At 35.9% G+C, this 24,011-nt stretch overlaps 2 protein-coding genes across 3 annotated transcripts in view; one reads left to right on the top strand and one right to left on the bottom strand.

Annotated features, from left to right (window-relative positions):
* Positions 1–24,011, bottom strand: part of LOC149787290 (CBY1-interacting BAR domain-containing protein 1-A-like) — a 54,800-nt gene that overhangs the window by 16,269 nt on the left and 14,520 nt on the right. For both annotated transcript variants that reach the window (XR_016425147.1, XM_089977826.1), the window contains exons 2-5: positions 23,348–23,463; positions 16,144–16,268; positions 11,340–11,615; positions 5,119–5,232 (exon numbers count right to left, since the gene is read on the bottom strand). Coding sequence is in view for 1 of the 2 variants with exons in the window: in XM_089977826.1 (XP_089833952.1) it covers positions 5,119–5,232; positions 11,340–11,615; positions 16,144–16,268; positions 23,348–23,463 (631 nt within the window). In the remaining variant the exon portion in view is untranslated. The remainder of the gene's footprint in view (positions 1–5,118; positions 5,233–11,339; positions 11,616–16,143; positions 16,269–23,347; positions 23,464–24,011) is intronic.
* LOC149787291 (uncharacterized) lies at positions 16,635–20,334 on the top strand. Its single transcript, XM_089978081.1, has 6 exons — positions 16,635–17,297; positions 17,584–17,664; positions 18,166–18,283; positions 18,651–18,882; positions 19,219–19,713; positions 20,211–20,334. Exons 1-6 carry the CDS (start codon positions 16,905–16,907, stop codon positions 20,332–20,334), a joined length of 1,443 nt encoding a protein of 480 aa, XP_089834207.1. The 5' UTR covers positions 16,635–16,904.

Raw genomic sequence — 24,011 nt, 5'->3', positions numbered from 1 at the left:
GTATCCTCATACAACTGGTAATACCCATCCCAAGTATCATAATGTATCCTGATACAAAACATCTGCTAATGCATATCCCTAGCTACATTATGTATCCTGATACAAAACTTCTGGTAATACCCATTCCTAGCATCATAATGTATCCTGATACAACTGGTAATACCCATCCCAAGTATCATAATATATCCTGATACAAAACATCTGGCAATACCTACCCCTAGCATCATAATGTATCCTAATATAAAAAAAACTTCTGGTAATACCCATCCCTAGCATCATAATGTATCCTGATACAACTGGTAATACCCATCCCAAGTATCATAATGTATCCTGATACAAAACATCTGGTAATACCTATCCCTAGCACCATAATGCATCCTAATAAAAAAAAACTTCTGGTAATACCCATCCCTAGCATCATAATGTATCCTGATACAAAACTTCTGATAATATCCATCCCTAGCATCATAATGTATCCTGATACAAAACTTCTGGTGATACCCAACTCTAGTATCTAGAGGTTTCAATCAAGAAGCAGTAAAGTCCTTAATGTCACGGATCTGTATAAATCCTTTTATTTATTAAATACATGTACTTGGGTTTCGTTTTTTGTGTACAACAATACCCGAGGGTGATTTATGTATATTGTACAATATTTCGAAATAATGAGCTTGGTTCATCCTATGCTGCACATGTGAAGTGCTTTCAATAGGAAAAAACAAAAATGCTTCCAGCGCATAGAAAATGTATGATTTCATCTGTGTATAAATGCCTCACCGTAAGAATAAATCTTCACATTACGGAATGTCTTGTCAGTAAGCAGTCTACTTTAAGGACTTGCACATCTGCAGCTGTAAAGGTATGTGAATTACTAATTTTGTGTGTGTAAGTTATAACTACTGTACTACCATGTTTATTTTTGTATGTTTGCTATGTAGCTTCGGTTTACGTAGTATATATGCAAATATTTTCTACTCTTGTTTGCAACTTAGCAAGGGATTTATATTAGCAATATAAAGCTGCATTTTTAAGAAATGTTTAGCACCATAGGATTCTTATCGGGCAAGGTTAGGTTTACTTCTGAACCTGTTGTTTTGTTTTTGTAATTGTGCCAATAATGTAATCTGTATAACTTACCATATATAACATCATTATGTTTTATTGTATATGCCCGTGTCATGCATAGTACACATTGTTAGATTTATTTTCAGCTGACCCAAGTGATCACAGAATGACCAGAGTGATTGGAGTGGTCGGACTGACCAGAGTGACCAGTGGAGTGGTCAGCTGTGGAGCTGACCCCGAGTTATCTCAGAATGACCCGAGTGATCAGAGTGGTTGGAATGACCCAAGTGACTGGAGCAATCCGAGTTATCGGAGTGATCAGAGTCGACGTGGTACCAGCTGCAAAGCTAACCATAGAAGTAAACCATAGCAGCTGTGAAGCTGAACCATAGCAGCTGTAGAGGTGAACCATAGCAGCTGTAGAGGTGAACCATAGCAGCTGTAGAGGTGAACCATAGCAGCTGTAGAGCTGAACCATAGCAGCTGTGAAGCTGAACCATAGCAGCTGTAGAGCTGAACCATAGCAGCTGTAGAGCTGAACCATAGCAGCTGTAGAGCTGAACCATAGCAGCTGTAGAGCTGAACCATAGCAGCTGTAGAGCTGAACCATAGCAGCTGTAGAGCTGAACCATAGCAGCTGTAGAGCTGAACCATAGCAGCTGTAGAGGTGAATAAACGGGTGTTGCTGGTAGAATAGCAGATGATCGAGCGTTGCTGACTGAGATTGGTGGGCGCTGACTGCTTGACTGACCAACCTGGAATACTAACGGCTTAATTGGCCAGTGTGACTGGTAGGCGAGTGTGCTGGTGACAGAGTGTGTAACTCCATACAAGTAATCTTTTAGCCATGGGCTATATTTTGGGACTATAAGATAATTTTTATATGTCTCTTTTGTTTACATAATTTCACTATTTGAGTGAACACATTTTACTATATGAGTAAAATACTACATTTGTTTTACTATATGAGTAAAACATATCAATCTTTTCAATGTGAACTCACTGTGAATCATTCACCCCTTGTCCTTGTACTGTGTAAAGTCATTTATTTATATTTTCATTATTAAATCTGTGCATTTCATGTTAACTGATCCAATATTTGGATCATATACATGCACATATTAATCATAATTAATTGCTCATTCAAGTCATTTGTTATTAAACACTGTATTTGTAGCACCATCAAAAGTGTTCTGTCGTAAATCTGAAATCCCACTCAGTTATCTTGTTACACTTAATATATACTCATCTCTAAGTCAAGAATCTCAGCCAGTAATCATCAAATTTTAGTGTTCCAGATTGAATCAGAAATGGTTAGGGACACTGGTGGCTCTAGAAGATACAAAAAACATGAGCATTTTTTTTTAAAAAAAGCACTTTATTTCCCAGCAACATACAGTGTATGTCTACTAATATGCAATTTTATTATATGCTCATTTTTTTCCCCGTTAACTTTACATTGACAGAATTGTTCAGTATTCCCCAATACTGAACGCGCGCAATAATACACATATAGCATTCACGTGAATAAAAGAACTATTTTTTTTTTGTAAATAAACATGGACTCAGAGGCCAGCACTTTTGATTTGTAAACAAACCATGTACACTTGCAAAAGAGGCTCTTTAAGTTGTGGTTGTTTATTTGTTTCTGAATGAACTTAAACATGTTTCGTGGACTGCAAAAAAAAACAGCTGTCTTGACATTTTGCGTTGATACAATGTTACCGATTTAGGCTAGCTACCTTGTATAAATGACGGATTAGGTCCTTACAAATAACAATGCATATCTTTAGCTGGTGATAAGAATGGCAAAATAAAATATACTTACAGTTTTACATCCTGAATTTCCTCAAAATGTTTTTTCTTAATTCTGCAAATCCGAATTACATGAGCCATGTCATAGGTTTTCAATCTGGATTACTCATTTTGAAAGTGTGCTGTAATTTCGATGATAAGTACAATTGCATCCTCCTTACTGCACTCAGAATGAAATAGACATTAAATTCCATAGCGTCTTTTTGAAAATTGCAATTGAAAGACTTCATATTTTCCCCACGTTATGATTTCAAACATTCAGTGACAGAAACAGAAACACATTTGCAGACGTAAACACACTTCTCCCACGCCACTTCAATCCGATGCATTTCATGTATAATTTGCACAGATGAATCCAGTCCAAAATCACAAACTTTCGTTGAATCGAAACAAAACACCAAAATATATTCACTCCAGATCAAATGGAAAAGTCGTTGCAATGCCCAGTCATTCACAATATGACTGCAAATTTCAATTTTAACTAGACAAGCAATTTTCTTTTCGAAAGTTATGTCAACCGCGCAACTAAGTTCAAATTTATCTGGGCGGAGCTATGTGCGCATTAATAATGATGTCATTTTGTAATGTCAAATCTGCGCTTGTGTATTTAGTTTGGAATACAGCATTCATTCATTTACGTTGTTTCTTGTAGTGTATTTTGTTTATATAATTAAACCTTAGGTTGAATAAAAAAATGATCATATAATAAAAAGGTTACTGCATTTGTATGGGAAAATAGGAACTCGTTTTGTCGGAAGGATATACTGCACTCACAAGTTCGTGCAGTATTCATTCCGAAAACTCATTCCTATTTTCCCATACAAATGCAGTAACCTATAAATCCAGTCTGAAATCTAAAATATACTGTAGTTATTCTAACAGACACCCCAGGGTCAGTTTCTATAATATGGTTTATTTATTATAATAGACACCCCAAGGGCAGTGCAATTTCCAAAGGGGGTGGGAATTTATATGGGTACTATTAGCATTAGTACCATTGTCCTAATAATCCTGCAGTAAATTCAAATTTATTATGCACGTGTATTGTTATTGGTGTCTGTGTTTTTTTTAAAAATACTACACATCAATGTTTGACAGAAAATGTCTGTAAATTAAGGTGTTTAGATTTTTCTAACAATCATTGGATTATTTATGTACTGTTTAAAATATCTGACATACCATAATTGTTATATACAATTTTAAAAGCCTCAAAAAAGTAAGAATTTCTTTTTTGGTGGATAGAAAAGGGGAAGGCATTTAATAGAAGTTTTTTTTATCTGAATAACTATGGTAGCTTCATTTTTTTCCATTTCTATATTCTTTTTTTGTCCACTCTCCACAAAGAAAGTCATTTTGTTGATGTTTGGAAAGTCACATTTAAAAAAAGAAAAACTACAATGGCACATGATAAAAATTAATGCTAGACTGCATGCCTAAAGCAGAACAGGACAGAGAGAATGTACTGATCCACAAGACCAGACTGCATACCTAAAGTAGCTGAAAAGTAAGAAACTCTGCTGTTGAAGAAAGAAAGAACCGAATAGTTGAAGATTTATAGATGGAGTATACTTCCTTATGAAGATGGAACTCCTCCAACTTCCTTTAAGGTAGAAGCTTCCAAAATGCTTACACAGATAACAAGGCTTCCTCTGTTAGTAGAGTTCTTGCTGTAGGAATGACAAGAAAACTTTGTTGATGGGGCTAATCTACTTGTTGTGGGAATGACTAATAAACTTTGTGGATAGGGCTAATCCACTTGTGGGAATGACTAGTTAACTTTGTGGATGGGGCTAATCTACTTGTTGTGGGAATGACTAGCAAACTTTGTGGATGGGGCTAATCTACTTGTTGTGGGAATGACTAGTAAACTGTGTGGATGGGCTGATCCACTTGTTGTGGGAATGACTAGCAAACTTTGTGGATTGGGTTAATCTACTTGTTGTGGGAATGACTAATAAACTTTGTGGATGGGGCTTATCTACTTGTTGTGGGAATGACTAGTAAACTTTATGGATGGGACCAGTCTTCAACTAACTATAGGAAGGACTGGAAAATGTTGTGGATGGGACCAATCTTCTACTTGATGTGGGAATGACTGGTAAACTTTGTGGGTGGACCAATATTCTACTTGTTGTGGGAATGATTGGTAAACTTTGTGGTTGGGATTAATCATCTACTTGTTTTGGGAATTGCTGGTAATAATATTCTGAGGTCATTGGGTCTAAGATTTTTCCTTACTTGTATATCTTCATCAACATCCAGGGCAGTCAAAACCTGGAAACACTCTGTGTACATCTCCAGAGCTTTAGCATGGAAAATCATCTCTATGTTGACAAATTCTGTTAACGTTTTCTGAAAGAAAAGAGTGAAATAAAATTTAGATTTGCAGGATTTGCTAAACAATACTAAGAAGATGACCAAACATATAAATACAGAAACCTCTTCTTCATGAATAACACATGAATAATGCTAAAATAACTACTTATAAATGGAACCCTTTAACTTCTGGGTATGCAAAGGCAAGAATCTGCATGACCAACATTAGCCTTGAGAAACAAAGCACAAACATTTTTGTCGTTTATGAAATTAATGAAACAAATAACATCAGCCATTAAATATCTGAAAACCTATTTCTACAATACTACTACGTTTTGATGCAACTGAGAATGGTATGCATGGAAATATTAACTAAAACAGGTATGCTGGGGAGTATTAACTAAAACAGGTATGCCTGGGATTATTAACTAAAATAGGCATTCTGGGGAGTATTGACTAAAAAGGTATGCTGAGGAGTATTAACTAAACAAGTATGCCCAGGATTTTTAACCAAAACAGGCATCTTAGGAAGCATTAACTAAACAGGTATGCTGAGAAGTATTAACTAAAACATTTATACTGGGAAGAATTAACTAAAACAGGTATGCTGGGGAGTATTAACTAAACAGGTAAACTGGGGAGTATTAACTAAAACAGGTATACTGGGGAATATTAATTAAAACAGACATTCTGGGGAGTATTAACTAAACAGGTATGCTGAGGAGTATTAACTAAAACAGGTATGCTGGGGAGTATTAACTAAGACAGGTATGCTGGGGAGTATTAACTAAAACAGGTATGCTGGTGTATATTAACTAAAACAGGTATGCTGGGGAGCATTTCTCTTAATCATGATCAATGTGAATGAATGGGAGTCAATTATAAAACCTTAATATATGAGGGTTGATTGAAAACTTAACAATATCTTCTAAACAAAACAACCCATTGTAATAAATATAGCCATCTATAACTGAAATGTCCCAATTTAGGATATGACATCATCGTTTAGCTGATGACATCATGGGCTTGGTGACATCATTTTTAGCTACTTCATGTTTGAACAGTGAGTATTTCTATAAAAAAAATTAAAGCACTTGCTAAATCTGGATCAATAGATGGATTAAACATTTGAGTGATGGTTATGTGTATTGACTTCTTAAACAGATATGGAATAATTTTAAACCACATGATACCATAATGAATGAACAATAATATGCCACAAAAATCATACCACACTGAATGGACAATAATATGTCACAGTAATGAGACCACACTGAATAAATGACACACTGCCAAATTAAGCAGGTCTCAGTCATTGGATAATAATGTCACAGTAATCAGACCACAATGAATAGACAACAGATATGTCACAGTAATCAGACCACAATGAATAGACAATAGATATGCCACAGTAATCAGACCACACTGAATGGACAATAATATGTCACAGTAATGAGACCACACTGAATAAATGACACACTGCCAAATTAAGCAGGTCTCAGTGATTGGATAATAATGTCACAGTAATCAGACCACAATGAATAGACAACAGATATGTCACAGTAATCAGACCACAATGAATAGACAATAGATATGCCACAGTAATCAGACCACATTGAATAGACAATAGATATGCCACAGTAATCAGACCACATTGAATAGACAATAGATATGCCACAGTAATCAGACCACAATGAATAGACAATAAATGTCACAGTAATCAGACCACAATGAATAGACAACAGATATGTCACAGTAATGAGACCACATTGAATAAATGACACATTGCCAAATTAAGCTGGTCTCAGTGATTGGATAATAATGTCACAGTAATCAGACCACAATGAATAGACAACAGATATGTCACAGTAATCAGACCACAATGAATAGACAATAGATATGCCACAGTAATCAGACCACAATGAATAGACAATAGATGTCGCAGTAATCAGACCACAATGAATAGACAATAGATATGTCACAGTAACCAGACCACAATGAATAGACAAATAGATATGTCACAGTAATCAGACCACAATGAATAGACAATAGATATGTCACAGTAATCAGACCACAATGAATAGACAATAGATATGCCACAGTAATCAGACCACAATAAATAGACAACAGATATGCCACAGTAATCAGACCACAATGAATAGACAATAGATATGCCACAGTAATCAGACCACAATGAATAGACAATAGATATGTCACAGTAATCAGACCACAATGAATGGACAATAGATATGCCACAATAATCAGACCACAATGAATAGACAATAAATGTCACAGTAATCAGACCACAATGAATAGTCAATAGATATGTCACAGTAATGAGACCACATTGAATAAATGACACATTGCCAAATTAAGCAGGTCTCAGTGATTGGATAATAATGTCACAGTAATCAGACCACAATGAATAGACAACAGATATGTCACAGTAATCAGACCACAATGAATAGACAATAGATATGCCACAGTAATCAGACCACAATGAATGGACAAAAATATGTAACAGTAATGAGACCACATCAAATGAATGACACTATGCCAAAGTAATCAGGCCATAAATATTGGACAATAATAAGTCGCATTAATCAGATCATGCTGAATGGACAATACTATGCCACAGTAGTCAGACCACGATGAATGTTAATACCATGCCATAGTAATCAGACCACAGTGAATATACAGTACTGTGCCACATTATTCAGACCGCAATGAATGGATAACAATGTGCCACAGTAATCAGATCATGCTGAATGGATAATACTATGCTGCAGTAATCAGACCAGTGACTATACAATACTATGCCACAGTAATCAGACCACAATGAATTGATAACAATATGCCACAGTAATCAGACAACAATGAATGGACAATACTATGCCACAGTAATCAGACCACAATGAATGGACAATACTATGCCACAGTAATCAGACCACAATAAATGGATAACAATACTATGCCACAGTAATCAGAACATGCTGAATGGATAATACTATGCCACAGTAATCAGACCACAATGAATTAGTAACAATATGCCACAGTAATCAGACCACAACGAGTGGACAATACTATGTCACAGTAATCAGACCACAATGAATGGACAATACTATGACACAGTAATCAGACCACAATGAATGGACAATACTATGCCCCAGTAATCAAACCAAAATGAATGTACAATAATATGCCAGAGTAATCAGACCCCAATGAGTGGACAATACTATGCCACTGTAATCAGACCACAATGAATAGACAATAGATATGCCACAGTAATCAGACCACAATGAATAGACAATAGATATGTCACAGTAATGAGACCACATTGAATAAATGACACACTGCCAAATTAAGCAGGTCTCAGTGATTGGATAATAATGTCACAGTAATCAGACCACAATGAATAGACAATAGATATGTCACAGTAATCAGACCACAATGAATAGACAATAGATATGCCACAGTAATCAGACCGCAATGAATGGACAAAAATATGAAACAGTAATGAGACCACATCAAATGAATGACACTATGCCAAAGTAATCAGGCCATAAATATTGGACAATAATAAGTCGCATTAATCAGATCATGCTGAATGGACAATACTATGCCACAGTAGTCAGACCACGATGAATGTTAATACCATGCCATAGTAATCAGACCACAGTGAATATACAGTACTGTGCCACATTATTCAGACTGCAATGAATGGATAACAATATGCCACAGTAATCAAACCACAATGAATGGACAATACTATGCCACAGTAATCAGATCATGCTGAATGGATAATACTATGCTGCAGTAATCAGACCAGTGACTATACAATACTATGCCACAGTAATCAGACGACAATGAACTGATAACAATATGCCATAGTAATCAGACAACAATGAATGGACAATACTATGCCACAGTAATCAGACCACAATGAATGGACAATACTATGCCACAGTAATCAGACCACAATGAATAGATAACAATACTATGCCACAGTAATCAGACCATGCTGAATGGATAATACTATGCCACAGTAATCAGACCACAATGAATTAGTAACAATATGCCACAGTAATCAGACCATAATGAGTGGACAATACTATGTCACAGTAATCAGACCACAATGAATGGACACTACTATGTCACAGTAATCAGACCAGAATGAATGGACAATACTATGCCCCAGTAATCAAACCAAAATGAATGTACAATAATATGCCACAGTAATCAGACCCCAATGAGTGGACAATACTATGCCACTGTAATCAGACCATAATGAATTGACAATGCTATGCTCCAGTAATCAAACTACAATGAATGTACAATAATAGGCCACCGTAACCAGACCACAATGAACAGGCAATACTATGCCACAGCAGTCAGACCATGCTGAATGGACAATATTATGCCACAGTAATCAGACCAGAATGAATGGGCAATATTATGCTCCAGTAATCAAACCACAATGAATGTACAATAATATACCACAGTAATCAGACCACAATGAATGGGCAATATTATGCTCCAGTAATCAAACCACAATGAATGTACAATAATATGCCACTGTAATCAGACCATAATGAATGGGCAATACTATGCCACAGTAATCAGACCAGAATGAATGGACAATACTATGCGACAGTAATCAGACCAGAATGAATGGACAATACTATGCCCCAGTAATCAAACAACAATGAATGTACAATAATATGCTACAGTAACCAGACCATAATGAATGGACAATACCATGCCACAGCAGTCAGACCATGCTGAATGGACAATACCATGCCACAGTAGTCAGACCATGCTGAATGGACAATATTATGTCACAGTAATCAGACCACAATAAATGGGCAATACTATGCCACAGTAATCAGACCACAATGAATGGACAATAATAAGTCACAGTAATCAGACCACAATGAGTGGAAAATACTATGCCCCAGTAATCAAACCACAATCAATGGACAATAATAAGTCACAGTAATCAGACCACAATCAATGGGCAATAAGTCACAGTAATCAGACTACAATGAATGGGCAATAATAAGTCACAGTAATCATACCACAATGAATGGACAATAATAAGTCACAGTAATCATACCACAATGAATGGACAATAATAAGTCACAGTAATCAGACCACAATGAGTGGACAATAATAAGTCAAAGTAATCAGACCACAATGAATGGACAATACTATGCCACAGTAATCAGACCACAATGAATGAACAGTAATAAGTCACAGTAATCAGACCACAATGAATGGACAATAACAAGTCACAGTAATCAGACCACAATGAATGGACAATAATAAGTCACAGTAATCAGACAGCAATGAATGGGCAATAATCACAGTAATCAGACTACAATGAATGGGCAATAATAAGTCACAGTAATCATACCACAATGAATGGACAATAATAAGTCACAGTAATCAGACAACAATGAACAGGCAATACTATACCACAGTAGTCAGATCATAATGAATTGACAATAATAAGTCACAGTAATCAGACCACAATGAATGGACAATAATAAGCCACAGTAATCAGATATACTTGATATCAAGCTATTCACACCAAGTGTCCAAACAATGAGGGATGGTTTGGATAACGCTCCTGAACACATGCAAATCTGTAATTCAGACTTTAAAATGTTGTCATTGAAACCCTAGATCACAAACCATACATCTCAGATCTAACTTTTGCAACTTATGGCATTTTCAAAGTTGCAAGATTCATTATGGGGAAACTATTATGAAAGCAGAGACAAACTAAATGATCAGTGTTACAGCATTGCTTTCACATGATAGGCTACTGCACATGTTCAGGAGACAAATCACAAGATGGGAGAAGAGCACAAAGTCAAAAACAAGTGAATTTGAGAAGGACTACTAACATTACTGTAAAGAGTGAAGTAACTTTTTATTTTCCATGTTTGTTATAAAACCTTCTGATCAACCCTAATACTCAGAAGGAAATGAAGCTAAAAAAGAAATAATAATCAAACTATCTTCTTAATTTGATTTATTTATAAGTTTCTGCTCTTTTTCGTATAGATGTAACTTTATGCCTATTTAATACTGTCTTTTAAAATTATCAATAACTGCCATAATTTCTTATTTTGTACCTTCATGTCTTTTAATTTTTCCAGTTCAAATTTGTCCATCTGTTGTTCCAGATTTCTACTAGTTCTGGAGGCATCAACACTGGCTTTCTGTAGTTGTGTCTCTAGCTGCTGTATCGCACGTTGATCACCCTTTGCCCGTGCAGCCTCATACTTGTTGCGTATCTTACTTTCCTTCTCCCTAGCTGTAAAGGCAGCTTTCAGGTCAGCTTTGGTGTGCTTACACTTCAGTCCATAGTTACTCAGGGGCTGCACAACTTTGGCCTCTAACCTTGTAACCTGCATATATCCAGAAAGTATTTGTTGAACATAGTTACTAAAACCAAACCAAAGGGAGTGTCTCATTCATTAGGTGCAACTGCTGTGTGGGACAATAATTTATTTACTATCATTTTCCTTAAAAAGTATCATTACACAATTAAACCAATCAGATAGTTTTGTATTTGTATTAAAATCACTAAGAAAATCATATCTCTTCTCAGATTTTTCCTTGACATTTGCAGCTAGTAATGAATGTTACTAGTATTCAATTGAAGGCAGTATTAAAGCCTCAACAGACAATGAAATTAAATGTTTTTTTCTCTCCAGCCTTTTGGTATTCAAACAGAATGGCACAGCAAACAAATGTGATTCACCTTGTTCTGTAAAGGTCACCTGCACTAAAAATATAAGTCTTTTTCATTCATATGCCACTACAACCCATGCTGATCTTTTTATATGGTGTATCCAAGTTAGTGCTTAAGTAAGACAGTTTGGTGTATCAAAATTAGTGCACAAGTTACACAGCCTAAGTGCCCAAGTAAGACAGTCTTGGTGTATCCAAGTTAGTGCCTAAGTAAGACAGTCCTGGTGTATCCAAGTTTGTGCCTAAAGAAGACAGTCTTGGTGTATCCAAGTTAGTGCGTAAGTAAGATAGTCTTGGTGTATCCAAGTTAGTGTCTAAGTAAGACAGTCCTGGTGTATCCAAGTTTGTGCCTAAAGAAGACAGTCTTGGTGTATCCAAGTTAGTGCCTAAGTAAGACAGTCCTGGTGTATCCAAGTTTGTGCCTAAAGAAGACAGTCTTGGTGTATCCAAGTTAGTGCCTAAGTAAGACAGTCCTGGTGTATCCAAGTTTGTGCCTAAAGAAGACAGTCTTGGTGTATCCAAGTGCCTAAGCAAGACAGTTTTGGTGTATCCAAGTTAGTGCCCTAGTAAGACAGTGTTGGTGTATCCAAGTTAGTGCCAAAGTAAGACAGTCTTAGTGTATCTGAACTTGTGAACAATGGATTTCATAAAAAATCTTGAAAAAAAGGAATGCATAAGAAACTTGATTAGCTTTGAGATATCTTATCAAGCCCTCCCCTGTGATATTTTCATTTTCAAACTGAGAAGAGTTAGATTTATTGCTGACTTATGCATTTGTACTTTTGTACAGAAATATAGTCCCTACAAGAAAGAAAACATGTCTAGCAGCTTTCAAAAAGGCAAAAATTTGCAAAAGCTGCTTAATGTTAAATCACAAAATATGTTCTTTGTAATTAAATGAAACAGCATCTCAAATATCTGATCACCTCTGGCGATTTTTGGTCATCACTAATACAGAGCCATCTTTGAGGGGTTCTATCTATTATAATTGATATTTGTATTTTTAAAATTCTCTCAAATTTTACTTCAGGTTTTAAAATGATTTGGCAACTACAATCCAAAAACCAATCAAAATTTGTTTTATATTTCACTACATACAATTTATTCTGATACAATATCCATGCCAATGAATACTTTTTCATACAAGAAAATGGAATGGCCCTTATATATTTAATTTTGATCTATTATTGTCCTTTTAAATATTCATTAATCACCGATTCCATTTTTTGCTTTTAGCCATGTTTTGGCACTTGAATCATTTCATTAGGAGGTTTTTCAAGGGAAATAACTTTAATAACTTGAATCATTTTTTTAGGTGGCATTGTCCAGTTTCATAAATTGGCCCCTGGCAAATTTCTTAATCTTCTTCTGCTATGAACTGCCATTGATTTCTTTGGTCAAGTGGATAATATTTTTATGCTTTGTTTTAATATAGGTATCCAAAAATATGGACTTTTTTTTTTACCTCACTTGTGTATATTTCATTTTTTATGATTTTTTTATACTAGATTGCTGATTGAGACATTAAATTTATACATAAAAAGTGGCCCCTACCCCCTTAGGAGGTTATTAAAGGGAAATAACTTTAATAATTTTATTAGGAGGTTTTTAAAGGGAAATAACTTTAATAACTTGATTCATTTCATTAGGAGGTTTTGCAAGAGAAACAACATCAATAGCTTTGGGACTTGGATCATTTCATTAGGTTTTACAAGGAAAATAACTTCAATAACTTATGTCTGCACAAGTATAACTGTGCACCCAGAACACATCGATTAAAGTGATCCCTGGGATCATTTTAGACCATACCTTGTACTAATGATCCTTATTTTTCACCTTGATGCAAAAATTACCCTGACTGTGCCTGTAGGGTACATAAAAAGACCCCAAAATTAAGAAATCATTATGGCTGAATTTGGCTGACCCAACTGAGGGATTCCTAGGCTTGCTGAATAGAGTACACTCATTGCCCAGAAGAATATGAGGATCACATTTACTGGCCGACATAAATGTTTGTACTATTTGGGCAAATGATCTATGATCATTGAAAGAAAAATGTAAAGAAGAAATGATGAAATCTTCATTGAAAACACTGTAGTGTATCTATCCAAAGTAGTATACATAAAGGAAAAACTGAAGAATCGAGATTAGATCCATGAGGGCAATGGTTATTTATGTATCAGAATTCAAATCACAGTGTTAAAGGATTGTGACAGGTGAGATTGATAATGGTCACATGCTGTGACAGGTGGGATTGATAATGGTCACAGGTACTCAAGTCATGGATTTATTAATTTCTGTATTAATAAATATTCACTTTTCCAGCATTATGCACTTTGAATCAGTTCTTGTTAAGTCAGACTAAAGCATGGTTTGCTATGATTTCTTTTTAAACTAAAATAACTGTGACCTGGACAGTAGGCACTGATATTATATGCAGGCAAGGAACTGTACTGTAGCCTGACTCTACAATGAGTTGTAGTCTGACTCTACAATGATATGTAGACTGACTCTACAATATGTAGTCTGACTCTACCATGAGTTGTAGTCTGACTCTACAATGATATGTAGACTGACTCTACAATATGTAGTCTGACTCTACAATGAGTTGTAGTCTGATGTTACAATATGTAGACTGACTCTACGAAAGATATGTAGGCTGACTCTACAATGGTACGTAGTCTGACTCTACAATAACATGTAGACTGACTCTACAATGATATGTAGACTGACTCTACAATGATATGTAGCCTGACTCTAGAATATGTACACTGACTCTACAATGATATGTAGCCTGACTCTAGAATGATATGTACACTGACTCTACAATATGTAGTCTGACTCTACAATGAGTTGTAGTCTGATGTTACAATATGTAGACTGACTCTACGAAAGATATGTAGTCTGACTCTATAATGGTACGTAGTCTGACTCTACAATAATATGTAGTCTAACTCTACAATGAGTTGTAGTCTGACTCTACAATGATATGTAGACTGACTCTACAATGAGTTGTAGCCTGACTCTAGAATGATATGTAGTCTGACTCTACAATATGTAATCTGACTCTAGAATGATATGAATGTAGTCTGACTACAATGATATGTAGTTTGACTACAATGATATGTAGCCTGACTCTACAATGTTATGTAGTCTGAGTGTGTGTGTGTGATTTGGATTTTTAACATAGCTTTACAAAGTTTTCAAACATATCACTATGATGTCTGAAGTGTGGCAGTTCATAGTGATGTCTAGCACTGGGACATCATGCCACAGACATGTAGCATGAGTTCCACCCAGTCACATTATCCTGACATCAGGCCGACCAGTCTTAACACTAACCTCTTAATGCTGAGCACCAAGCAAGAGAGCTGCAAGTATCATTTTTATAAGTCTTTAGTATGGCTCAGCAGGGGTTCAAACCCACAAACTCTTGCATCCCAGGTAAGTGTTCTAACCACTTATTCCACCGCAGCTGTAATATGTAGTCTAACTCGACAATGATATGTAGTCTGACTGTACAATGAGTTGTAGTCTGACTCCACAATGAGTTGTAGTCTGACTCCACAATGTGTTGTAGTCTGACTCTAAAATGAGTTGTACTCCGACTACAGTGAGTTATAGTGTGACCCTATAATGACTGATTCAAACCACAGAATGCTGAGAATGTGAATAGTAGCTGCAGAAATGTATAAATCCATAGTGTGAGTGCCTCTGGTAATGATCATATGTTTGCATTTCTTTTACAAAAATGATACAGATAAGGGAATTACTACCTTTTTTTCTTCCTCAAAGGACTCCACTTTTTAACACTGCAGGAGCCATTCAGCAACACTTTTTCTAATTTTAGAATGAACACCACCATCCATATAAAAGATTATTCACAACAAAGTTTCTTCTGTTCCTTGAATGTCCCTAATAGCCAGGGTTTTCTTTATTTAGTGACTGACCATTTAATTTTGTGGGTTCTTGAATTTTTTTTCAGAAATAAATTTTTAACTCATAAAACAGATTTAAATATATATTCTTGCTATGATTTATAGCAAAAATCCCCAACCTATTATAACCAATGTATTAGCTGAAAAAATGTATTTTGAGATATAAAGAAGAAATATCCTTCATCTAAAAAAATTAAAACATCACCCATTCCAATGACATGTACAGTCGCTTATGAGGTCTGACCTGTGCCTGCCTGTAGTCCTGGATGGCTGATATAGTGTGAGCCAACTCTGTGAGATTTCGTTTGGATGAAGGGTTCAGATTATCTGACTCAGTATAGCTGATCAGGTCCTTGGATAGCTGGTCACCTGATACATGACAAAACAATTTAATGAACTACAAGGATATGTTTTACAGAGGAAACAGTTATTAATGCTTTATGTGGCACAATAAATATTACACTGAAATTATTATGGGGTAACAAACCTTTTGTTTCTAAGAACTAACTGTGATAATATATGAACATCTAAACACATGAAATATATTTGTCTACATTTTTTGTGTGTAGCAGCCTGTGTGTAAAAGTAACTGAGATGGAAGCATGTCCACATCAAAAACACAGATGGTCTAAAACCTTTTGATACCACGCATTCACTTATAATTAGAGGCATTTCATATCACCTACATTTTAAACGAATTCTTTCTAAAGAGCCTTAAAGGTAGACCTGAGACCCCCTTATCACTTAACTCTAAATTATTAAATATCATTATTTATGTAGTATCTGAAAATTTCTACCCTATGCGATCAACGGATGGCGAGATATTTATTTTAAATGTACGTGTCATGAATATTCTCCGTAAATCAAGTACAACTTCGGCAGTTTCCGTGATCTCAGGCAGTGTGACGTCACAAGAGGAACCCGACATTGTAAGGAACCATTGCTGTACCGTTGTCAAGCGTGAAGCGTCTCTGTATTGTATTCTGACTGCGTGTATTTCTAGTTATGGGAAAGAGGTGCATCGTTGGTGGATGTAGCAATACACCAAAAGATGGTGTTTCATTGCACTTGTTTCCTTCGGACATGAAATATAAAGGACTTTGGTCCCGGTTTGTGCGGCTGACAAGAGCGGATTGGAGAGAGCCTTCAAAACATGCCACAATCTGTAGTGAGCATTTTCAACCCGATTCTTTTGGGCCCAATCAGAGCTTGATGGCTACGTTTGGAATAAAGAGAAAAGCTACTCTTCTCCATGACGCAGTACCATCCATTATGCCACGAGCAAAGCGTGCTCATAGCCCTGATGTGGATGAAAGCCACCCACCCACCACAACCAATAGTTCAGGCCAGACACCCAAGTGCCCGAGATCGGCATACAAGAAGAGGGAGAGAGAACGGGTAATATAGTATCTCTAACTTTTGCAAATTGTCTTCTTTTTATTTAATTGCTTTATGAATGATTCTTTTTCATGTTAGTGTACATGTGTGAGTGTGTGTGTGTGTGTGAGAGAGAGAGAGAGAATAGGCTGTCACACATTCGTATGGACAGGTTTCATTGGTGTAATAGTGAGGTGGAAAATATTTTATATAAATGTATGTAATAGTTTCTTCATGTAAAGTTTCACATGACAATTGCATCAGTATTATGCTTGGCAGTATAACATCAGCTAAATTTATCTTTCAGACATTACAGGATGTTATGGCTACAAGTTCAGTAGCAGAAGATGAGGCAGAGAATGGAACTGCTTTTTCTGACCCAGTTATGGTAGGTTTCACTTAGCAAGATTGTAAGCACTGCAGAGCGTTCAATAATCAGGAAGAAATAGATGTTTTTAAAAAAATTGGGTATTAATTTTTTTACCTACAAATATTGAATTTGATTAATGCAAATATGTGACAAAATTGTCACACACTTAAATAATGTGTACATTTCTGTTAAATCATTATCCCACCCATGTGATTTGGTACTATTGTACTTTTTTTCCTACAATGATGCATGTCCTAAAGTTGACAGATTGTTATTTGAATATTAAGTTATCTAAGTATTTTTCCTTAAATAAAGTTTTGGGTAAAATGTCATAAAAGTAATATATAGAAACACACAACTTGAAAATATAGTAACTTCTATTGCATTATAAACCCAGTGTCACAGTCTAGCAGTGGTGGAAAGGAGGTTAGGTGGGTGGGCAGGATATCTGCTTGGTTGAAATTAGGCTGTAGTCATCCATGGCAGTTGCTATACTTGATTCTTTCTAAAATTTTCCAGACATATGATGCCTGTGACTCAAGGGTGAAAACAGTAACAACTGGTTGTCAGACGTCACTCAGACCAAAGAGAAAATCTGCTAGGACCCAGTACAGTGGACCAAGGAAAGTTGACAAAGGTAATGGAGATGATTGATGGTCTAGATCTTAAATTGACCACAATGTGGCCCAGCAGTGTTGATTCAAACCTTTAGTTGTATGAAAGCCTGACTTTATACCAAAGAGGCCATCACTTTAAGCTCATTGCTCACTGTAATCCGACTTAATGGATATTCTTTTATAACTAATTAATTGCCACATGTGTGCATAACAATTATAATACCAACAGCAGTACATACATACATACATACATACATACATACATACATACATACATACATACATACATACATACATACATACATACATACATACATACATACATACATATATATATATATATACATACAGTTCGAGTATAAGTAAATATTTTTATATTTTTCTCAGGTTTACAGGTTCTGTTTAAACCCAAAGTAAGGAGCTGCTGTACCCAAATTGATAACCCTAATAACACGGATGAACCACATCACACAACAGTTACTGTGGATGACTTGAATACCTCTTCGACATCCAAGTCCAGTGAAATAACAGTCAACCTCAGCGATTCAATGGACTCCTCCTATGCTGCTACCAGTTCAAGAAATTCATCCTGGCAGAGCAGCTTTAATGAGGATCAGGGGCAAGTACAATGATGCCTATGTAATACAATCACCAGCCCACCTTTAGTATTGGCAACATCTAGCTATATTATAAAAGTGGCCTTGATATTGAGGTTCATTTATATGAAATGTGTCAAGATCAGTCTTGAATGATTTAATTTTACAACAGATGTGGTTTTCTTGTATAGGGGACTGTCGGTTTAACAATTTCAAAATCCTAGAGAGAAAAGGAAGCATAGTTCAGCATTTATGTCATAGGACTAATTATGAATTTTTAGTATTTCTATTTTTATTTGCAATTTCCCTTGCTGTACATGAAGTCCGTATCATACAAGAAATGTTTATTTTTCTTACAGACAAAGGTCAACTCATCAAGAAAAGAAGTTTTTAGTAGCAGAGAGTGCTCTCCTAAGCCTGTTCAGTATGTGTATTAACTGTGGAAATGAAGCTCAAGGAAATATTAATCACAGAATGGGAACTTTCATTAATATTGTCCAGAAATGTGACTTTTGTAACCACAAAAGATCATGGAATAGCCAGCCCTTTGTTGGATCCATTCCAGCTGGAAACCTACAGCTTTCAGCTGCTATTTTGTTTGCTGGAGCCATTCCGTCACAAGCCATGAGGATTTTTGAATTCCTAAAAATGGCCCATACCAACATGGACACTTTCTATATGCACCAAAGGTACTACCTCCAGCCAACAATTACACATTTTTGGAAGCAAAAGCAAGAGAGTTACTTTGAGGAAGTGAGGCTTGGTGGTGGTGGTATTGTTGTAGCTGGAGATGGTCGTGCTGACTCACCTGGTCATTCTGCCAAATTTGGAATTTATTCTACTGTGGATGTCAGGTATTGTTCAGCCTGTTGCCGACATCTCGTTCAATTTCTTCCCTTTCTTCCTCTAATGCCGACTCTTCACTTGTATATGGTTCAAAACGATAAGGTTCGACTCCTTTTTCACCAATCTCTTCTTGACTTTCATCAAACGAAGAGGAAGAATATTCCAATTCTGGTTCATGTTCGCTCTGACTGTCACAACGAGTAGCCATGTTGCTAGCCAACTGCAGATTCCTCTTGTGACGTCACAAGCTCGCGCGTGCGTATGGGGTTGTTTACGTAAAGTCGCTCGGTTGTTTCCGTAGAAGTCGCGTTTTGGTGATATTAAAATGGTCATATCTCCCAATCCAGTGAACGAATGTATGTCCTGTCTTTGCAGTGTACTTGAAATGTCCATTTAAATAAGATTACCGAAAGCAGTATATAGCATTCAGGTCTACCTTTAAGATCTCTTGCTATATGTAAGGCCATATTACAACCCCACCCCTTTTTATTTTATCCCTGGCTAGTCATGGATCAGAGACTGATCCCATGCCATCAGCTGTTTATAAGTCAGAGAGTGATCTCATGCCAGTGGCTGGTCATGGGTTAGAGTCATCCTATGCCATAACATGGTCATGGGTCAGAGAGTGATCCAATGTCACAGGATGGTCATGGGTCAGAGAGTCATCATATGTCATAGACTAGTCATGGGTCAGAAAGTAATCAGATGTCATAGGCTAATCATGGGTCAGAAAGTCATCTGATGCCATAGGCTGTTCACGATTCAGAGAGTAATCTGACGTCACAGGCTGTTCACGAGTCAGAGAGTCATCCAATGTCATAGGCTGTTCATGAGTCAGAGTCACCCAATGTCATTGGCTGTTCATGGGTCAGAAAGTCATCCAATGTCATAGGCTGTTCATGGGTCTGAGAGTCAACCTATGTCATAGACTAGTCATGGGTAACAGTCATCTGATGTTATATGCTGTTCATGGGTCAGAGTCACTGTATTTCATCGACTAGTCATGGGTCAGAGTCATCCAATGGCATAGGCTGTTCATAAGTCAGTCATCCTATATCAAAGACTAGTCATGAGTCATAGTTATCCAATGTCAAAGGCTGTTCATAGGTCAGAAAGTCATCCAATGTCATAGGCTGTTCATGAGTCTGAGTCATCCTATGTCATAGGCTGTTCATAGGTCAGAAAATCATCAAATGTCATAGGCTATTTATGAGTCAGAGAGTCATCCAATCTCATAGGCTGTTCACAGGTCAGAAAGTCATCCTATGTCATAGACTAGTCATGGGTCAGATTCATCTGATGTCGAAAGCTGTTCATGAGTCAGAGAGTCATCCAATGTTATAGGCTGTTCAAAGGTCAGAAAGTCATCCATGTTTTTTACTAGTCATGGGTCAGAGTCATCCAACATCATAGGCTGTTCATAGGTCAGAAAGTCATCCTATGTCATAGGCTAGTCATGGGTCAGATTCATCCTAAATTCGTAGGCTGGTCATGAGTTAGAGAGTCATTTCATGTCAGCTATACAACAAAGTAACTGGAAATAAAGCATACAACGTATGTCATATACACTGATACATGATAAACATAAATATAACACAAGAGTTTTTCACAGTGATGATAACAGGGAGAGATGGTATGTACAAGAAATATACTAACATACTGAAAACATAGACAAGCTACAAAGATTAGGAATGGACACCAAGTTTTTGTATGAACTCCATTTTCCATTGAAATTATCCTGCTTACAAATTTTACAAGCAATAATTTTTCTGTTTCATAAATCAAAGATATCAAAAGTTTCAAATGCCGTCAGTTCATTTTACACCTGAAAGCATTATTTTGCATACAGCAGAATAAATTCAATGTCACGTCTGCTTAAGTTTGACTCTCAAAACATTCTGAAGGAGTTTTTGACATCTCTACAAATGGCATTAAACTACCAAATGACTGCATGTCACAGAAAATATTCACTCGCTTTATCATCTGAATGCATCATATCAATTTATCAAAGAGGCTCAAAAGATGCTATATGCATTTTCAGAGGTATATTCAGTCTAAATTGATAAACTGATTCACTTGGGAGTGACCTTAGAAATGGAATAGAAGAGACTAGGGCAGGCTTATTAATAGAACAAGATAAAAAAATTCCTTAATATTGTGCAAGAAATAATTAAGTCTCTGATGCAGACAAAATCGCCAACTAAGTCTGAAGCATGTGAAAGTTCTAGCTGTAGTGATGATGTTCAAGAGCAGGTCAATTAAACAGATGCTTTGGAGTATTATATAGGAACAGAATCCAAACTCAGTAATCTTCAGTTGAAAAACAAAACTAGTAAAAATGAGCAGGGGAGGAGCAGCTAAAGCATCAGATTTTTTTTATACAGAAGCTACTACTAAAAGCAGCGATGCAAAAAACTATTGATGAAATTCATCAGCACTCCAATACATTTCGTTTTACTGTATACAAACTAAAAGTCTGGTCAGACTCAAGTTGGTGTAATACTTTGTTGTGATTGGTCATTTGAGGTGCAATACTTTGTTGTGATAGGTCATCTGAAGTGTAATAATTTGTTGTGATAGGTCATTTGAGGTGTATTACTTCATTGTAATAGGTCACTTGAGGTGTATTATTTTGTTCTGATAGATCATTTGAGGTATAATAATTTGCTGTGATAGGTCATTTGCGGTGTAATAATTGTTGTGATAGGTCATTTGAGGTGTAATAATTTGTTTTGATAGGTCATTTGAGGTGTAATAATTTGTTGTGATAGGTCATTTGAGGTGTAATAATTTGTTGTGATAGGTCATTTGAGGTGTATTACTTTGTTGTGATAGTTCATTTCAGGTGTATTTTTTGTTGTGATAGGTCATTTGAGGTATACTAATTTTTTTGATAGGTCATTTGAGGTGTAATAATTTGTTTTTATAGGTCATTTGAGGTGTAATAGTTTGTTGTGATAGGTCATTTGAAGTGTAATAATTTGTTGTGATAGGTCATTTGAGGTGTAATACTTTGCTGTGATAGGTCATTTGAGGTATAATAAATTGTTGTGATAGGTCATTTGAGGTGTAATAATTTGTTGTGATAGGTCATTTGAGGTGTAATAATTTGTTGTGATAGGTCATTTGAGGTGTAATACTTTGCTGTGATAGGTCATTTGAGGTGTAATACTTTGCTGTGATAGGTCATTTGAGGTGTAATAATTTGTTGTGATAGGTCATTTGAGGTGTAATAATTTTTTGTGGTTGGTCATTTGAGGTGTAATAATTTGTTGTGATAGGTCATTTGTGCTCATTTAGGCTGATACTAACTTGGAATTTATCTTATTCACATTTGCAGATGAGTTTATATCTAATAAACTCATCTGCAAATGTGAATAAGATAAATTCCTTAGTAAAGACTACCCCCCTGCCAACTTATAAAGTAAACTACTGTGACTTGTCAATTTAATATTTACAAAAAAATGTATGCAATATGCTTTCACAGTAGTGATAGCAAATTTGTAGGTGTGTGTATTTCCGTGTGTCTATGGGGGGAAAGGAGCCTAGAAAATAACTAGAAGACAAGTATATTATAAATTCTGCTGGACCCAAGAAAATATTCCAATTAGCAGTATCTGTTTAAATTAACAGGGCCCATACCTTTGTCTCTAATCCTAGCAGTCTTCCGGGTGTAGGAGGACAAAGTCACACAAAGCTGGCCAAAATTCTTCTCCACTGCTGCTACCCTCTCTTGTATAAACTTGGATTGAGTTTCACTACAATGTCAAAAAAGTATGCACGTTTCATTCTGCATTTAATAAAATACTGAATATATTTTGTATCTGTAACTAACTTAGGCACAAACAAATGATAAATCTTTTAGATCCAAATTACATAGCAAGTTTACTAAATCCTGGAGTTTTAAATCCTTATTACATAGCAAGTATACTAAATCTTGGGGTCTTAAATTCAAATTACATAGCAAGTATACTAAATCCTGGGGTTTAAATCCTAATTACATATCAAGTATACTAAATCCTGGAGTTTTAAATCCTAATAACATAGCAAGTATACTAAATCCTGGGGTTTCAATCCAAATTACATAGCAAGTATACTAAATCCTGGAGATTTAAATCCTAATTACATAGCAAGTATACTAAATCCTGGGCTTTAAATCCTAATTACATAAAAAATATACTAAATCCTGGAGTTTTAAATCCTCATTACATAGCAAGTATTCTAAATAATGGGGTTTAAATCCTTATTACATAGCGAGTATACTAAATCCTGGAGATTTAAATCCTAATTACATATCAAGTATACT

Source organism: Sinohyriopsis cumingii, chromosome 12 (genome assembly GCF_028554795.1).
Source record: "Sinohyriopsis cumingii isolate HCF-2022 chromosome 12, ASM2855479v2, whole genome shotgun sequence".
Classification (NCBI taxonomy): domain Eukaryota; kingdom Metazoa; phylum Mollusca; class Bivalvia; order Unionida; family Unionidae; genus Sinohyriopsis; species Sinohyriopsis cumingii.
This window is presented reverse-complemented; position numbering and strand designations above follow the sequence as displayed.